Source organism: Pygocentrus nattereri, chromosome 5, assembly GCF_015220715.1.
Source record: "Pygocentrus nattereri isolate fPygNat1 chromosome 5, fPygNat1.pri, whole genome shotgun sequence".
Classification (NCBI taxonomy): domain Eukaryota; kingdom Metazoa; phylum Chordata; class Actinopteri; order Characiformes; family Serrasalmidae; genus Pygocentrus; species Pygocentrus nattereri.
In genome coordinates this window covers 14,970,263-14,989,495 of record NC_051215.1, presented here as the reverse complement: position 1 = coordinate 14,989,495, position 19,233 = coordinate 14,970,263, and the positions used below count along the sequence as shown (strand labels likewise).

At 38.6% G+C, this 19,233-nt stretch overlaps 1 protein-coding gene across 1 annotated transcript in view; it reads left to right on the top strand.

Moving 5' to 3' along the window:
* The window catches only part of nr3c2 (nuclear receptor subfamily 3, group C, member 2), a 151,540-nt gene that overhangs the window by 110,522 nt on the left and 21,785 nt on the right, over positions 1-19,233 (top strand). Inside the window, exon 6 of the mRNA XM_017701448.2 lies at positions 4,768-4,912. Within this exon, the coding sequence (XP_017556937.1) occupies positions 4,768-4,912 (145 nt within the window). The remainder of the gene's footprint in view (positions 1-4,767; positions 4,913-19,233) is intronic.

Sequence of the window (19,233 nt, the reverse complement as noted above, 5' to 3'; positions counted from 1 at the left end):
CAAAGCAAATTACAATTTTAAAGAGTTTAATACTTTCATGGCATTTGGCATATGCTCTTATCCAGAGTGACTTACAACTTCATCATTATTTTTTATACCGGTGAGCAAAAGTATCATTAGGATAATTGCCCAAGTTGCCCATGTTGGTATAGCATTGGGAGGCAGCATGGAAGGCAGAGGTGTTACCCATTATGCTACACTGATCATTTGTAATGGTTTTAATATGCGCATGTTTGGAAAAAGAAAACTGTCAAAATATTATTTAGACAAAACCTGCTCTTCATACTACTGTTGTAGTCATGACCAGTACAGGCTAGTCTGAGTCAAAAATGAGACCTGAACAGATTGAGTCCAAGTTAAGATCAAGATTTTTTCAAAGTATAAAAAGAAAAATTTTTAAATAAAATTGTTTGTATTGGATTGTACATTCATTATAATTTGTTATACACAATATTTATCTTGTAAAGTATAATGTTCAGTAATATATAGCTTAAAATGTTCATCTAAGTTGTAGTCCGACCTGAGTAATACAACACTATTTCATATGTACAGTGATACATGAATGTACATGAAGATGAGTGTTGAAGCTAAATATACCCTACAGATTAGCACATTAGCTGCTTTGATTTAATTAAATTTTTAGTGTTTATACTTTATTATTTAAATAAAAGATAACAGTGGGACAAATTTCAGATTTAAAAGAAAATCCTCCAAGTTGTTTGACATCCCATTCCAAAACCATGAGCATTAATACGGAGTTGTCTCCCCTTTCATGACTATGACAGCCTCAACTGTTCCGGGAAAGCTCTGGGCAAGATTTTGGAGTTTGTTGTGGAAATTTGTGATCATTTAGTCAAAAGAGCATTTGTGAGGTCAGGCACTGATGTTGAACAAGAATGCCTTGCACACAGTTGACTTTTCAACTCATCAGTGGGGTTGAGGTCAGGTCTCTGTACAAACCACTTGAGTTCCTCCACACCAAACTCATCAAACCATGTCTTTATGAACCTTGCTTTGTTCATAGGGGACACTTATGTTGGTGCGAGAAAGAGTCTCCCCCTCTTGTGTTGTCACAAAGTTGGAAGCATAATTGTCTGAAATGTTTTGTATGTTGTAGCATTAACATAATATTACACTTCAATGGGCTCACACCCTGAAAACCAGCCCCAGACCATTATCTCCTCAACCAAACTTTACTGTTGGGACATTCCAGTAGGTAGCATTCTCCTGACATTGACCAAACCCAGATCTATATTGAGAGATGCAACAGATTTTACACACTCAGTGTCACGCACTGTGACTTTGTGTGGCCTGTCGCCTTATGACTGAGCTGCTGTTGCTACGAGATGCTTCCATTTCACTGACCTCTTCAGTATAACCTATTCTGCTTTTTATATTTTCTATGGAAATTGCATAACTATGTGCTTTATTTTATATACCTTTAGGAAAAAAAGTGAAGCTGACAGACCTGAACTCAATAATTATATGGTGTGTCCACATAGTTTTGTTTATATGGTGTACTTTACATTGGAATGTAGACTTTAGAAACATCTGCAAAAGTTTTTTTGTTTTGTTTTTTTCAACAAGCTGTCACCATCTAAAATAACCAGCAGTTAGCAGGTTTCCTCCCACCCATATGCAAACGTTACCATATATGATGTGTTGTAAGATTTCTTATCCCGCTTATATACCTGAGTTACAGTGACCTTTGATTAAAGTATCTAGCTTGAAGTTTTGTGCAGATTCTATCTTGGCTTTTCCCGCTGAACTCTTTACACTTTCCCCTCTCTGAGGAGTCATTTGCTGTATTGCAATTATTTGATACCAGGGTGTCTGCTTGCTATATCCAGACGTATAAATAGAAAGCCGGCAGACAGCAGGGCAAACTGGGCCCGCTGACTTTCAAAGACACGCCACAAGATCAGGAGCACACAATGCGCAGTAATAACAAGACACATGTTCATTCACATCAAATATGGCTGGTCATTATACATTACTGGGCTGCAGCATCCTTCTGTTTAGTGAGAAAAGATTTACAAGATTCAGTAAAAGGGCTCATATTTGTCTGATGTCTCCAGGTTCAAAGAGCGCTGATCTGGAGGGCTCCCGAGTGGAGCAACCGTCTCAGTGTTGGCCCTATCATTACGAGAACGTGATTTGATCCCTTGTGACGCCACAGCCATCTGTGGCCAAGAGCTCAAGACAGCATAATTGGCTTCCCTCTCCCTGGGTGGGTAGGATGCCCCTCATTCTCCCCCATCACTTAGCACAATGCTAGCCAATGTGGGCATCTGTTAGCTGACAGTTACAGAACTGGCAGATAGTGTTCTCCTCCATGCATGTTGAGCTATCTGATGAGGTTGTTGTTAGGAGCAGTTCAAATAGATGTGGTGCTGCTTCACGTGTCTCAGAAGAAGCACATGCTAGAACTTTACCCTCCCAGCTTGGCAACATTGCATGATTGGCATAGACCAGGCTAGTGAGTGTAAATAAGTACGTGACTAAGTTCCCCCAAAAAATAAAAATTAATTATAAATAATAATAAAAATTAAGGAAAACGTATCTCCATTTGTATTGATTTTTATTTTTCTATATTATTTTAGCACAACAGCTGTCCTTTACTTTGAGCAAAATTTCATAATTACTGGACCAATAGAAATGCTCCAAAAATCACTAAGGATAAAATTTCTTCACGGTAACTTACATTAAAAGTAAAAAAAGTTTTTTCCCTCTTCTGTAAAGTTACCTGTAAAGTTACATGTAAGGTTTGGAGATACTTGTTTTTCTTTGGACAGTGATGATATGAGAGAACTTTACAGAGCAAGGAAAAAACATACTTCTAATTTAAGTAAATGTAACCAGACTTTTTTTCAAGTAAATTTCTTTTGGTGCATTTGGTGCAAATTACATAAATGTATATATATATAATGGATATAATAATATAAAATGGATGGATGGATGGATATATATAGTAGTTATTTATTTGGTAACTATTGTTAGTCTAATGTGTAAATAATGTAGTTATGACAGTGAGAAACTGGCCAATTGTACAGGGTTTTAAGGGTTAATATCTTGAATTAATGTTTTATTTAATATTCTTAATTTCTGTGTGTTAATATAGCATCTCCTACATTTTTCTGTGTTCAGTCTGAAAGACTTACAGAAGGAGTTGTTGTTTGATTCATGATTTACTTAGAGTGATACTTATAACTGCACGCTTATATGTCAGTTAATCCCACAACTTCAGTAATCCTGTGAATTATTCAGATAAAGGAGCTAATGAGAAATATACAGAAGACAGAATTAGCCAAGCCTATGCACTTTGTACTCCAGGAGTCATGATCAGTCGAGTGAACTGGACATGGACAAACGTCCTGCTCTGGAAAACGCATCTCCTTCAGTGCTAACTTCCTCATGTGACCTTGTTCATCTCATGCTGTAGCATGTGTGAAACTTGCACTGAGAGGTTTCTGTGAAGTGTCCGGAGAATTCTATTTATGGAATTCTACTACACAACAAAGTGATAAATGGAGGCCTTGGGCAGTTCGTGTAAAGCTGATTCTAGTGATTGTGCTGCAGCACTTTATCGCATCTAGATAAATATTAACACTTCCAGACCTATAGCACCTATAGCTCAGGACAAACAGCCTCACTTGTGTCTACACACATAGACACACACACACAACTCTTGTTTACCCACTTTTCATACAACACACACACTCTTGTTTCTGTGAATTTTGGGTCCATTGCATAGACTTTGTAGAATTAATTTCCTGAAGATTAGCCAGACCTTAAATATGAACACCTACACATACCACATACCACAATATGACTATATGAACATGTTTTGGTCCCCACAATGTCAATTATCTCATATATTCAATATATCACATATATTGTTCAAGCAGCAATGAAATTATATCATGCCATAAATAAGAAGTATTATTATTATTAGTAGTAGTAGTAGTAATAGTAGTAGTAGTAGTATTAGTAGTAGTGATACACTAAAAGGCCAAAAGTATGTTGACACTGCTCCTAATTTAAAACCCCAGTCAGTTCCTGAAATTTCTGCCCTGCTAGGTCTGCCCCAGTCAACTGTAAGTGCTATTATTGTGAAATGGTAGCTTCTAGGAATAAGAACAATTGAGCCACAAAGTAGACCACATAAACTTACAAAGCACTGTAGTTTGTAGTACACAGAGCATGCCTATCCTCTGTACCATCCCTCATTGCAGACTTCCAAACTGGCTGCGGAAGCAACATCAGTGCATAAATCTATGGTCGCTATGCTCAGTGCCAAGCGTCAGCTGGAGTGGTGTAAAGTACACCACCACTGGACTCTGAAACAGTGAAAACTTGTTCTCTGGAGTGATGAATCACACTTCACTATCTGGCTGTCTGATGTACAAATCTGGGTATGGTGCCTACCGGAATGCATAGTTTGGAGGAGAGAAAGTTTGGTCTTGGGGTGCTTTTCGAGGTTTGAGCCCCTCAGTTCCAGTGAAGGGTAATGTTGATGCTACAGCATACAGAGACATTTTAGACAATTATATGTTTCCAACTTTGTGTGAACAGTTTGGGGAAGACCCTGTGTTATTCCAGAAAGACTGTATCCCCAGGCACAAAGAGAAGTGCATAAAGACATAGTTTGATGAGTTTGGTGTGGAGGAGCTCCAGTGACCTTACTGGTGTTTTACTTGCACTGGTGTACCTCCCTAATGGTGACTTTCTATAACTCTCTCTCTCTCTCTCTCTCTCTCTCACCAGGTTTCCGCACTTTGCCCATTGAGGACCAAATCACGCTGATCCAGTATTCCTGGATGTGTCTCTCCTCCTTCTCCCTTAGCTGGAGATCCTACAAACACACCAACGCGCAGATGCTCTACTTCGCCCCTGACCTTGTCTTCAACGAGTGAGAACATTATACACTCTCTCTACACACACACACACACACACACACACACACACACACACACACACACACACACACACACAGACTCACACACATTACACACACTCCCTCTAGACACTCCCACTGGACACACTCTCACTTATACAAGCTATAGTCTTGCAAAAATCTTCTGCACACAATTTCACTCTTACCCCAGATCAGCTGAAATGTGTTTGAGTCTAAAGTTGGCTTTTTTAGTTTTGCTAGAGCTATGTGGCTACTATAGCTAACAAGTATGACACATCAGCATCTAAAAAAGTGGATAAAATTAGGCTTCAAGATGCCTTCTACTATTTTAAGTATTTTTTATAGGTAACAGTATGTAAGTATGTTAAGCAGGGTCAGGCACCACAGCAGCAAGTCTATTTGAGATTACTCAATAACTCAACATATTATGAGGCCAGTGCTTGATGACATAGGCACAATGTTAGCACAGTGCTAACTGGTGGGGTAGATGCTTCTCTAACATGTTATTACATTAACTTTGTAGCTCCAGTTCAAAACTTAAAAAAATTTTCAGACACTGAACACTGACACTGTCTCGACTGATCTGAAGTATTGCTTTACAACCCAAGGGCATCTGTGCTGAGATTATGCTGTAGGTTTATTGATATTTCCATCAGTATGTTTATAAAATTCCTAACCTTAGGACATATATTGTTGGTGCAGATCTGGAGTTTGGAAGCCCTGTTGGTAGTCTGCTGCTCTTTCCCCTTTTAACATATACTGGAAAGATCAAGCAAAACAAAGGCACTTTGGTATAAACACTGAAATACTTGACTTACGAACAGGCAAACATTTTGAAAACTTTTGACATGCTTAGCTAGCTCTGATGTGAAAATCCCCAAAACAAACTTCAGTTCTAAAACAAGCCTGCCACCCTTAGCACCTGTAGTGGAAGCTGACTGAATTGTTCTGCCAGAGCCGGAAACACGTTTTCTCCATAAGCAGCCCTTGATCACATCAATGGAGTCGGATAGTGAGGTCAACAGGGCATGCGATTCAGAGAGATAGACAAGAGATTACAAGAAAATGGGCAAGTGGGGAGGGGGCAGCCTGTTCTTTCTGATTTGCAAGGGCTGTTTTACTGACAGAACTGAGAGAATTTAGTTGAGGGAACAGGGTGGCCCCTGCAGGCCAGCTGCGGCACTTCATCCCTCTCATAGGAAATGAACAAGTATGAAAAAAGTATGTAGTTTTTGAAAAGAGGTTGAATGGCATGTTCCATATCATTGGTAATTGAGTTTGAGTTTGTATAGATAACCTTATGAAATACATTATCAGAAAGCATATAAGCAAGTCTGTTTTGTCCTGTTCATACCTGGTATTGACATTTGTCTCGAGCAGTGTGGTCATTAGTGGACATCAAGATGTATAGCTGTTTACATCTGGCATTTCTTCATGTCTTGAATGTGTATCTAGTGAATTCAGGACATGATAAAACATCAATAACCAAGCAGACTCATTATGTTAATCATGCAAACAGTTAAATGCACTCAAAGAAAGTAGATATCAAAATAGTAGACTGTACTGCTACACAGTTATCAGACCGTTACGATTCCCCCAGAACATCTATTTGGGCAACCGATCAGAACAGAGCAGTCTTAAAATCGAATGAACTGAAAAAGCCTGTTTAATTCTAAGGGATAAAGAGAGTCTAGAAAGTGGCCACAAAAAAATGGATTATGACTGTTTTATGAATTATGACAGCTGTTTCACTGCACAAACAAAGCAATGTGCCAACTTTAAAAGAAGAATACAGCTAATAATAGGTTCTGATTTGAGATACCTGAATGGTTTGCTTCAAGTGGCAGGCCTTTTCTGAAAAACTAGCTCCAAACATGGACATAGCCACAACATAGCTAGACAGTAATCACATGAAGTTAAATGAAATAAAAGATCACTAGTATGGAAGATTTTTATGAAAAAGTCCCTCTCAAAAACAATCATTCCAAGAGCGCCTAAACTTTAAAAAGTGAGGAGGACTCATCCCCCACTTGCCTGCTCTACTACATGTGAGCTAGTCTTCTTAGCCAGACTGCTGCCTATTGGCAGAGTGGCTGTTGCTTTTCACAGCGAAGCATGGCCGAGAACCGCCTACCTTCTCAGAAAGAGACGGTTTCACTGACATGACAAATGACCAATCACGGTCTGTTGTTTTGGGGACCAAAGGGAGAAGTGATTATGAAAATCCCACCTATATATATCTTGATCTGAAAGGCTCATTTTTACAGTGTCCAGTGCAGGCAGCTTTAGCTAGTAAACAAAACTTTGTTTCCTGTCTGAATGATTAAAAACACTGCATGGCATTGTGTGCACTCGGACTCGCAGATAGCCAATCAGAATGCAAGAATGACGAAATCCCAATAGCCTGTGGCCAGCTCTCTGTGTGAGAGGAGCATCTGAGGTTGAGACGAGGGATGGCTGACACCATTAACCCTTCAGACCCTATAGCAGCCTCTGCCAGCCACTCTGCATTCCACTCTGCATGCAAATGGCTCTTTGGGTCATTGGTGTTTCATTTTTTTAATCAAAATATTCCAGTTTTGTCAATTTGTAACAAAAGGTTTTACATACATTACACTGTTCATCCCTTTATGTGATGATTCCTATGCAAACAAAACATAATAGTGTTTAAAAATATTCTGCTTATCAGATGTGGAGACAGATGTGTCAGACAGGATTTCAGCTCAGCTGAAAGTTGAAGATTCTAGTTTAAATTAAAACATTTATTGATATGTTTTTAGGTTCTGTAGTGAACACAGAATCAAGTTTAGGGTCCAACATAAATGTTGATACATCAACATGAATCTTGTTTTTTTGTGTTTGATAGTTTAGTTTCAATTTATTGAGGCAGTTTAGTGTCTTTGAGGCTTTGTGAAAGTGTACCCGGAGAAAGTTATTCAGCTGATTCTGCAGGCTTTAGCTATTTGGGTATGACATGATGATAAAGAACTTACTTAGTTCTTGTCAAGGGCATCACCAGAGCTTTGTGGATGGGGGGGCTAAGGCTCTGTTGGGGGGCAGGGGGACATTGTCTCCCAGGATAATTTTTTAAATGGCCCCAAAAGGTCTATTCATCATTAACAGCAACAACAACACACAACATATCCAAAAATGGCTGTTTGGTCAAATGGTAACACATTATTTGAAGGCTACATACATAAGGGCTTCATAACACATTCATAAGCACTGAATAATGTAATGACATTGTACTGACATAATAAGAATAAACGTTGAATATATTTACAGCACTAAACATATTTAAAACACTATACATAATTGCATCAATCATCTTATCTATGCCATGGAGGGAAAAGGGGGTGGTTTCCAGGCATATTTCAACTGATATTAATACAATGTTGTCTTAAGAATGCTGACATAAATAGTTATGTATAGTGTTTTAAATATGTTTAGTGCTGTAAATATGTTCAAGGCTTATTCATATTATGTCAGTACAATGTCATTTATTTCATAAAACATCTTATGTCAGGTTGCGAGAACCGACATAAGCACTTAATAAATGTTCAAGTAATGCTTCATAAACACATTATTCAGTGCTTATGAATACGTCATGAAGTCCTTATGTAGGTAGCCTTCAAATAAAGTGTTACCGGTCAAATTATCACCCAGTATGTCTATCTTTTTGTAATTTGTATAATGCACAGAGTTAGTTTGACTTAAATACTATGTCCATCCACTTACAGGAGGCGCAGATCAAGCAAAGTCACTGAAGTCAAGCAATGCTATCTCCTAGACCGTAAATATATTATTCAAATACACAGATAGTTCAGTCTCAGTTGGTACAATCAGAAAGAGTGTGAGTTTGTTCAGAAAAAGGTTTAAGTTTCAAAGGGTTAAGCTTAATAAGCAGAATTTCATGACCATGGTGAAAAATGTAATATTTCCTCTGTTAAGTTTAATGAAATTCAGCATTCATTTTAATTGAAAGCTTAAACAACCCTCCCTAGCTTTCTTCTTGATCACTACTCTACTTCAGATCTGCTCCTTCAGCTCTGTCAGTCTCCATAAGTTTCTTTCTCTTAAACTCCTCATCTGTTAGTCATCTGTTATTTTTTTTATTAAACTCAGATTTACAAGAACTCGAGGAAGAAATGAGTGATCACTCAGTTCAATTTTTTTGCAATAACTGCTAAAATGTTCTTAATTTATCTAGTGATCAGCACTATATGATCTTTTTACTGACATTAACTTACTGTAAACACCAATATATGGCAAATACTGATGTCAGTGTTTTCAAACACTGAAGAGAAATCTAAAAGCAAAGAATGTGAAGAGCTATCTGTAACACTTTCTATGAATCTTACATTTCTAAGCATGTTATAATACATTCATAAGGCATTATAAACATCTTGGTTATAAATATTTAAAAAATGAATTACACTGAATTACACTTTATAGCCATGTTGATTATGCATTATGAATTGCTAATATATTGCATTATAAGCAGTGTTAATAACATGTTATACTTTCAGTGCCAAATAAGTCAGTCCCAGCTTGGAGACTATAAAGACAAATACAAAGTTTATTTACACCCTGAGATTTCCAGTATTTTATTTGCCACTACTGGTGCTTTTAGGGCTGCATCTTTGGGGCTTCAGTCCTGAATATTCAGGTGCTCCAAACAGTATAATATTGGATATGCAGTGTTAAGTTAGTGCCAGGCTAACAGTGGTGTACATTAATAGTGGCGTACAATGACTTTCCCACATTGGTTAAGACACTGATGGCACCACTAGTTGAAAATCTGACATTTGAAGCCTGTAACGTGTTTTATTGTGTTTTTTAGTGTTTAGTAAATTCTTCAGGAAATACTTCAAGTTGAAGCCTCATTCTTAACACAGGAGGAGGCTTTAGTACAGTACGCTTCACTTTATTTGAAGTGGACAAATACAACTTATGAGCTCTTCTAATTTGTTATGAACAGTGCTTATAATGCATTATGTCAACAATTCATAATGCATAATAAGCATGGCTATAACGTAATACATTTTCATAAAGTATATTATTATTATTATTAATATTATTATATACATTATAATAATAAATACGTTTATGATGCCTTATGAAAGCATTATAACATGTTATGAATGTGTTTTTAGATGCTAACAAACGTTACATTCGTAGAAGGTGTTCCCAATTTTATTGCCTGAGCTGGGGGTTCCACTTACGTTACATTTGATCATCTCTGGTAGTACAGCATTGGCAGCGCAGCATTAGAGCAGCATCAGTGCCTCCTTCATGTCACACCCTACTATCACAGTATATTGTGACTTTGGAGACGTGATGGCACAGCTGAACAATGAAGAATGAATAGCAATAAACTGTAGATGATTTGAACAAGTTAGATTTATTTATTTGGGAAAGGGCTAATGCTAAAACTGGCCTAGAGACATCCATTGTTATAGTCAGCTAGTTACATAACCCTGTTCTTTATTTCTCCATTTTCTCATTTTTATTGGGTATTTTTAATACTACACTTATGATGTCTGTTACACTTTCAGAGCTTATTTTATCTTCAATCCTGAACTAACAGCTCTATTTCTATTTTTATTCCTTGGTTTTGTTTTCACATTAAAGAGATGGGATTAAAAACATCAAATAATCAATAAGCCTCTAACTCCGAAATTGTCAGCAAGAGTGTTACAGAATTCTGTTAATGGCTAAAGGATTAATTTCCATTATGGTTCCATGCCAAGTAATACCAGTGCTAATGTCCCAAAACCACTGATGATAGTAATATAGTTAAAATTGATATAACATTAAAAATAATATTTAAAAGCATTTTTTGCATTAATATTTAATACACCGCCACATAAACTGTAGTGAAATAACTCTGAATGACCTACCACTATAAAGCATTCAGTGCATCTCATGTGGCTGTTTCTGTTGTAAAATGTAAGTCCTAGTAGGAATAGTATCCTATCATATGCATTTATTTATTTTTCTTTGTTCATTTTTATTTTACTTTTCTTCATTACCATCAGTTGAGTGATATTAATTCAGTTTAAATAAAACACTGAATATTGGTATCGTAATGTCATTGTCGTCAATATTGTCCGCCCTTCCCTAGCTAAGACTACAAATGAGGTAGGAGGGTAAAACTATGTAAATCTGATTAATGACTTGACACTTTTCACTTTATCTTGATCACTGGTTTAATCTCTGTGGTTATATTTTAGGCAGCGTATGTCTGTAAGTTTTTAGATGCAGAGACCCCCCCACCCCCCAACCCCCGTCCCCTTGTTTATGAAGTCTGGTTTGAATTATGTGTTTAGATGAGCACGGATAGGTGCTGCTAATGGCCGGACTGTGGCCTCAGACAGATGGTGGCTGCAGCTTTTTCTCCTCAGGTAGTTCCTTCAGAACAATCATCTCAGTAAAATGCGCTCTAAATGTCCTCTCTGCGCACGGTGACGTCTATTCTATGAGCTTCTGCCGCTCATAAATGACTCCCACGCTATGGCCAGGGCCAAAAACGGAATGACGAATGAGGCCGGCGTGTTCCTGGCATGCTGGGGCAGTGTGGCTAACGGACCGTTGACCCCTGCTGCTGATTTACTGCCCCCTGGAATGCCCACCAGTCTGCCAGGACAGTCACGAAGCCTCGCGTGACACTGCTGTTTAAGAACAAACTCACATACGTGTGTGTTTATAATAGAAGTGATTCCAATTAACAGCAAATGCACATTATTATTAGCAGTAGTAGTGCTAGTAATAGTAGTAGTATTAAACAAGCTACTTTTCAAATAGTATACAATACATTTGTAGTACATTATCTGATAAGTGGACCAATAGGAATGCTCAGAACATACTTGTAATAAAATCCTGCTGTCTTAAATTACATTAAAGTTATTTTTTTCCTGTAAAATGACCATTTTGGAGCTTTGAGGTTTTATGACAGTAATGATATGTAAATGTATGTGCGGTGTTCATATTAGTTGAACGTTATAAAGGCCTGTGATTTTATATGCATACTACCAGTAACTTTTTCAAACAGGTGCAACATTTATTTTCTCTAAGTCTGCAAAACTCCTTCATACAAGTGTGTTCTTTCATGTGTGAATCTGTAAAACGCTGCATAACACTTTACTAGATGTTTATAGAAGAGGAAATAGGGATATAAACTGTGGCAACTTTACTTGCCAACGGGCCGAAGTGGGTTAAAACTGAACTGGTGTTATTTTCACTGCTACAGCAGAGACCTTACTGTACAGTGAAAGTAGAACTTCATGGAGCAGTGTCCTTAAAAGATATTGATTGAAAACAGAGGAGACAAGTGAAGGCCTACTTCTAGCATGGATGTTAAAACAAAAAGACAGAGTAATGCTCTTAATAGAACTTTCTAAAAGTTTTCAGTGTCCTCAATAACTATGTATGCCTCCTTTCAAAGAACTCCCCACATAAACCAAAGCTTTCGTCAGGGAAATAATACCATCTACAGTCTACACTTCTAAGAGCAGGAGTGCTGATCTAGGATCAGATGAATCTCTTGTTTACTATGACCTTGTTGACAGATCCTAGATCAGTACTTCTGCACTCTGAGAAGCTTTATGAACGTATGCCTTGAAACGTTCAGTAGCAATGTTTTGTTTTTACTGGCATACAAAGAAATGGACTTGAATGTATACAAGTTTGTAGTGATTTCAATAGAGCATTGGATAACCTTCAGGGCCTGCTTGGCCTTCAGAGATGACTTAATGATATCTGGTCTAATTTAAGTTCATTTGTATTTAATAGAATTATCATGTTTGGGGCATTTAAATACAACCGATATTGTAGTTCTACTCTTATTTCATTATTTTTGGTTGAAAAGAAAAGATGCCTATTGGAAAATTGTCCATTGAAGATTAGGTGTATTGTTAAATTCAGCCAAGCAAGCTCTCCTGTTGGTCAGACCCTCAGGAGTGGATGAGAGTAAGGCTTTACATATCAGATTTACCAGCTTACATAGAAAATGGCAGTGGACTCAACTAATCATTTTTTATTCCGAGTGGGTGGGACCAATTTTGAGAGAAAAACATAATTTTAGGCCTTCTGGAGGTTCCAGATATGTCAGTAGCTGTGAATATGAGCTGTAGTCCAGCTGGGTTTCAGTTAACTGTTAGAAATGGGACAGTGGTGGCAGCTTAACACCAGGGCTCTTTAGTGGAATAACACCATGTAACAGCAACAAACAAGCTTGTTTTGCAAGCATCAAAAGTCTGTTTAATTTGAGCAACCAAAAAGTGTATCAGTGTTAGCTTAGTGCTAACATCCATCCATCCATCCATCCATTTTCTAAGCCGCTTCTCCATCGGGGGGGGGGTGCTGGAGCCTATCCCAGCAGTCTTTGGGCGAAAGGCAGGATACACCCTGGACAGGTCGCCAGTCCATCGCAGGGCAGACAGACAGACATAGACAGCCACTCACACACTCACACACTCACACCCAGGGGCAATTTAGCATGTCCAATTGGCCTGACTGCCAACCCGGAGGAAACCCACACAGACACAGGGAGAACATGCAAACTCCACACAGAGAGGACCCCGGTCATCCGGCCGGTGAATCGAACCCACCACACTACCCACCACGCCACTGTGCCGCCCTAGTGCTAACATACTATAAGAAATACCTTATAGGCACTAGTAGAACTTAGCATCACAGAGGTTCGCTTTTTTCCCCATGTTCTTTTTTTTTATATTTATAGCCTGAACTGTCCACCTATCTTTATTTGTCAAAGTTCACCACTGTAGTACAGACAACTAAAAATTCCATGCATGTGCAGGTAAAATTGACAATATGAAGCTGTAATGTGCAGTAAGAGGCTGTATTGGGGAAAATTTCTCTAACGCAACCTCAGTTTTCCACCATGCAAAGAAAAACAGTGCAAGAAAAGAAAAAGCTTAACTATTATCAAGGTACCAATTTGCTAAAAGCAAAAATACACAGAATCTGTAGAAAAGCATATCAGAAGTCCATTGTGGATTAATGCACACTGTCAATAAACTATGGAAAAGACTGTTCAAGGAGTTGTGGAGTAGCTGCTGATCTCTCCCGCACGCCTGTGTCTGTGTGTACTTCCAAATAGTCCAGGTTTCATACCTTTTTTCTACCGGTTCATCGCTGTGGCTGCCATAGCAACCAAGAGGCTGTGTAGTGAAGCTGCAGCCAGCAATTATTCTCATTCTCTTTCTTTCCCCCTTTTCCCTTTCTCTCTTCCTCTCTCATTCTTTTGCCCAATCTGAGCAATGGGTCTGCGGAATGTGAGCTTGCGCTGCTAAACAAAGTTCATGTAATCTTTCATGCACAGACGTGGGAAGCATATATCAAAAATAGTAATCAGAGACACGTCTTGGACGGGAAAGTGAAACGTTTTTCTGTGTGAATCTACAAAGCAAACTTTATCAATCAGACCTTATGATGAAAAATGAATAAAATTGCCTGTTGCATTAGCAAGCATGCTGATAGAAGGGGAGAATTAAGCTGAAACAGCAGACTGACTTCTTTCAGACAGGCATTGCCCCAGATACAGAAAGTTAATATATTGAAAATATGAAACACACGCAGACAGGTATCAGTGCAGGTAGGGAGATGGGAGTTAGGCTGAAACTCTGGCCATCTGGCAGCCAAACAAACACACAGGTCAACAGAGCAGACCAGTAAACAAACATCGGCACTAAAGCCGTCAGGCAGAGCAGCAGGGCAGACATTCAACACACAATGAGACTTTTTTTTGAGATTCTACAAGTACACTGTACTTTTCAAAAGTCTGGAATCGCTGTTTCTACTGTACATAGGGCGGTCAACACACACACACACGCAGACATTTTATACAATGTCAGCATGTGGGCTCATGCAAATATCCTACATATATATATATATATATATTGCTGCTGTCAGAAAAAAAACTTGTATCTTCATTTTTGTCGTTTTTCAGTTTTTGACATAATTTGAAAGTACCCATGGTCCTTTATATTGTGCGTGAATTCCATGATGAATGGACCAACAGAAATAACCTAAAATTACTTGGAAAAAAGTCTGGTCCTATTGACTTCAATTAAAATCTCCACTTTTGGAGATACAAGGTTTTGATCTGACAGCAGTAATATATTATATACATGTACACTATATGGCGTAAAGTTTAAAGTATATATCTCACCATGTCACCTATGAGTTTGTTGGACATCGCGTTCCTAAAGCATGAACATTCATGTGGAGTTGCCCCCCTCCTTCGTGCATATAACAGCCTCCACTCTTCTGGGAAGGCTTTCCACAAGATTTTTGAGTGTGTATGTGGGAATTTGTGCCCAGAGCATTGGTGAGGTCAGGCACTGATGTTGGACGAGAAGTCAACGTTCCAACTCATCCCCAAGGTAACCAGTGGGGTTGAGGTCAGGGCTGTGCAGGCCACTGGAGCTCTTCCACACCAAACTTGTCAAACTTTTTCAAATTTATGGACATTGCTTTGTGCACACAGGGATATAGTCATGCTGGAATAAGAAAGTGCCTTCCCTAAACTCTTGCCACAAAGTTGGAATATAATTATCTGAAATGCCTCAGAATGCTGTAGAATTAATATTGCCCTTAATATTACACTGGAACTATGGAGCAAAGCCCAAGCACTGAAAAACATCTTCAGACCATTATTCCTCCTCCACCAAACTTTACTGTTGGCACTATGCATTCTAGTACATAGCATTCTCCCAGCATCAACCAAATTTACTCACCAGACTGCTAGATGGTGCAGTGTGATTCATCACTCCAGAGAACACATTTCCACTCCTCCAGACTCCAGTGACAGTGTGCTTAACACTATTCCAGCCGACGCTTGGCACTGTGCATATTGATTTTAGGCTTGAGTGTAACTGCTGAGCCATGTAAATCCATTTCATAAAGTTCTGGATGCACAGTTCTTGTATTTTGTGGAGATGATGGAGCCAATGTTACATCCAAAGGCACTTTGGAACTCTGTAGTGAGTGATACAATAGAGGACATGTGATTTTTACATGCTATGTGCTAACATTCATCAACCCCAGTCTGTTTGTGTGTGACTTCATGACTGTGTTATTATTCTCCCTAGATGCTTCCATTTTACAGTAATAGTGCTTACAGTTGACCAGGGTAAATCTAGCAGGGCAGAAATGACACCAAGGTGGCATCTTATGACAGTGACACGTTTAAAGTCATTGAGTTTTTCAGTTTGACCAATTCTACTGCCAGTGTTTATCTGTTGAGACCAGATGGCTATGTGCTTGATTTTATACACCTATTAGCAATGGGTGTGGCTATAACATGTGAACTCAGTAATTAGGAGGGCTGTCCACATACTTTTGGCCATATAGTGGATGTACCTGTCTATTATATAAACATGTTAGCAAAAATGTAATAATAATGCCCCATATGTATCAAATATGTGTATTATCTATACATACTATACGTACCCTTTATTTATTTAATGTCCAGTCAAAATAGGTATTAAATACAGTTGATTCACATTTCAGGAGATATTTCTGAGAAGATTAGATATAAGATGATTCACTTGTATGAGGAAGTGGAAAGTAAAGGGAAAACCGATGAAAGAACAGCAGTTTCCAAAACAAAAAACAAAAGAGTTAAAAAATGATTAAAAATTATAATAGAGAATGTGGGACTCCTAACAACCATCCAAGACCAAGTAAGTTCACTAAAGCTGTCACTATCAGATAAAAACTACCTAAGGCTTTCATGTTTGAGAGAGAGAAGATGGATCTGATGTGTAGCTATATATCTATCAATCAAACAGAAACTTCTGGACAGAACAATAGACTTAACACTCCAGTGTCCAAACCTCAGCATCCCTGAATGTGTGTGGGATCACTTGGATCGTGAGAAGCAGACAATACAACCAACTTCTGAACTTTGGAGATGTGGAAAAAATATCCCGTTCTTTGAGAATTTCTTTGAGAAACTGAAAGCAAATCTTCCAAAAGGAATGTAAGCTATAACAAAGGCAAAGGGTCAACACACTAAATACTGAAAAATATGTCACATTGTTGTTGAGGCTTCTGTGTAGTTTTCTGTTAAATATGTTTTCTGTTTTTATACCTCATGGGTAATTTTATGGAAAATTACATATCACATACATAATTGCACATTACATTCATAAGTGTCTTTCACACCGTACAGTATTTGCCATATATATCACTGCAGTTGGAACAAAACCTTCATTTTTTTGTCATTTTTCAGTTTTTGACTTAATACAAAAAATGTCTGTTGCATTTAGTGTTGAGTGTGAATTCCATGATGAATGGACCAAAAGAAACGGCCCAAAATGACTTGGACGAAATGTTTGGTTCTGTTGTTAAAAGTAATATGAAAAGTAAAATATGTTTTTCCTTTGCCTGTGAAGTTACTATTTTTTTATTTGATTTGAAGTTAAGATTTTTTTGAAGGTTTTGTTATGTAAGCAGCGACACATTACATACATATATTCCACATGAATGAAGCATAATATGTCAACACAATAACTTTTATGTTACTCATGTTTGGCAAGAATTATGTTGCTTTAATGTATATGTACACTTTTGAATCACTTGAGCTACTGTTTCAGTGTTCCCATATGTAATAATGTCCATATGTACATACACTGCTTTGTCTGCAGCTTTTGTAGGAAAGATTTTCCAAATTTAGGACAATTTTCTGATCGATTTTACCCCCTGAAAATCTATGAAAACAAGAACACACACACACACACACACACACACACACACACACACACACACACACACACACATGCCCACCCCTAAAGCAGGAGTGAATGTGTATTGCGAGTGTGTGAGTCTCTCTGCCTGTGTTGTGCTTGGTCCTGCAGAATCACATGTGAACTCTGGCTCTTTCAAGTCGGCCCACGGGGCAGACGTTTGATTATTTTTTTGTCAACACAACAGTGATTTAAAAGCACAGCCGCTTCCAAAACCCATAATTCCCTCCAGCTCCGCTGCTTCATCTGGCCTGCACATTTCCCTCATCTGCCCCCCTCTACTGCTCCTCTATTGTGTTTTTTTTTGTTCTATTTCTTCTCATACACAGGAATTGTTGAGTTGTGTGATATGGTTTGCTGTTGGAGCATACAAATATGTGTTTGGATCTTTTAGGATATGCGTCAGATCCTTTTAAGGCAAAGTAAAAGTAACTTTTCATGTTGCTGAAAGATTCGTGTTTGTATACATCTGTATCACACAAGAACACATGTCTGCACTACTATGCAGTAGCATTTTATGGCAAGAGGCAGACAGGCCTGAAGACAGTGTACAGTATTTTGCACTATACCACAAAGACAGATTCTTAAACAGTGAAGTTAACATGTTTAAAAGAAATCCAGTGTTTTTCTCTCACTCTGTATCTAGTCGGTCAGCCAAGACATATTTGGAGTTCTGCACTGGAGCTATGAGGCAAATGTAGCTAACAGGTATCTGTGGAATTGGACAAACGTGCATCATATTGCTAAAAACTGTGGTAGCAGCATCTTGGTGCCTGAATTCAGTTCATACTTTTGTCCATTTTTTATGGATACCAGTATATTATGGAGAGTCGGGAACCACATAAGCATGTCTATTTGAGTTTACTTGTAGTATGTAGCATGTTTGAGTGACTTAGACATATGGTGTTAATTTGTAGGGTATTACTTGTTAGCTTGTTAGCCTTTAAAGCCCTTCACGTTCTAGCCACTCAGTATTTGTCAGAGCTGCTCTGTCCTTACATCCCAGCTATACACACGCAAACAAGGTGGCCCATCAAGGGTTCCTCGGTAAAGATGTTGGTGGGGGTGGTATATCTCTTGGGGAGAGGGAAGACCCAACGATCTTTTCAGCAGCTCTCATGATGCGCTGGAGTGTCTTGCGGCAGGACACGGTACAGGCACCATACCACACAGTGATGCTGTGTTGTAGGCCCAGGAGAGGTCCTCTGTGACGTGCATGCCCAGGAACTTGGTGCTGTTCACCCTCTCCACAGCAGCACCGTTGATAGTGAGAGGAGCATGCTGGGTGCACGTCCCCCTGAAGTCCACACCGACCGCCTTCATCTTCTCAATGTTCAGATGGAGATTGTTATGTCTACACCACTAGGCCAGGCGGCTCACCCCGCTCCTGTAGTTTGTCTCATCGTTGTTGCTGATGAGACCTACCATAGTCGTGTCATCCACAAACTTGATGAAGAGGTTGGAGCTGTGTGATGGTGTGCAGTCACGCGACATTAGAGTGAATAGGAGGGGGCTCAGTACACATCCTTGGGGGGCCCC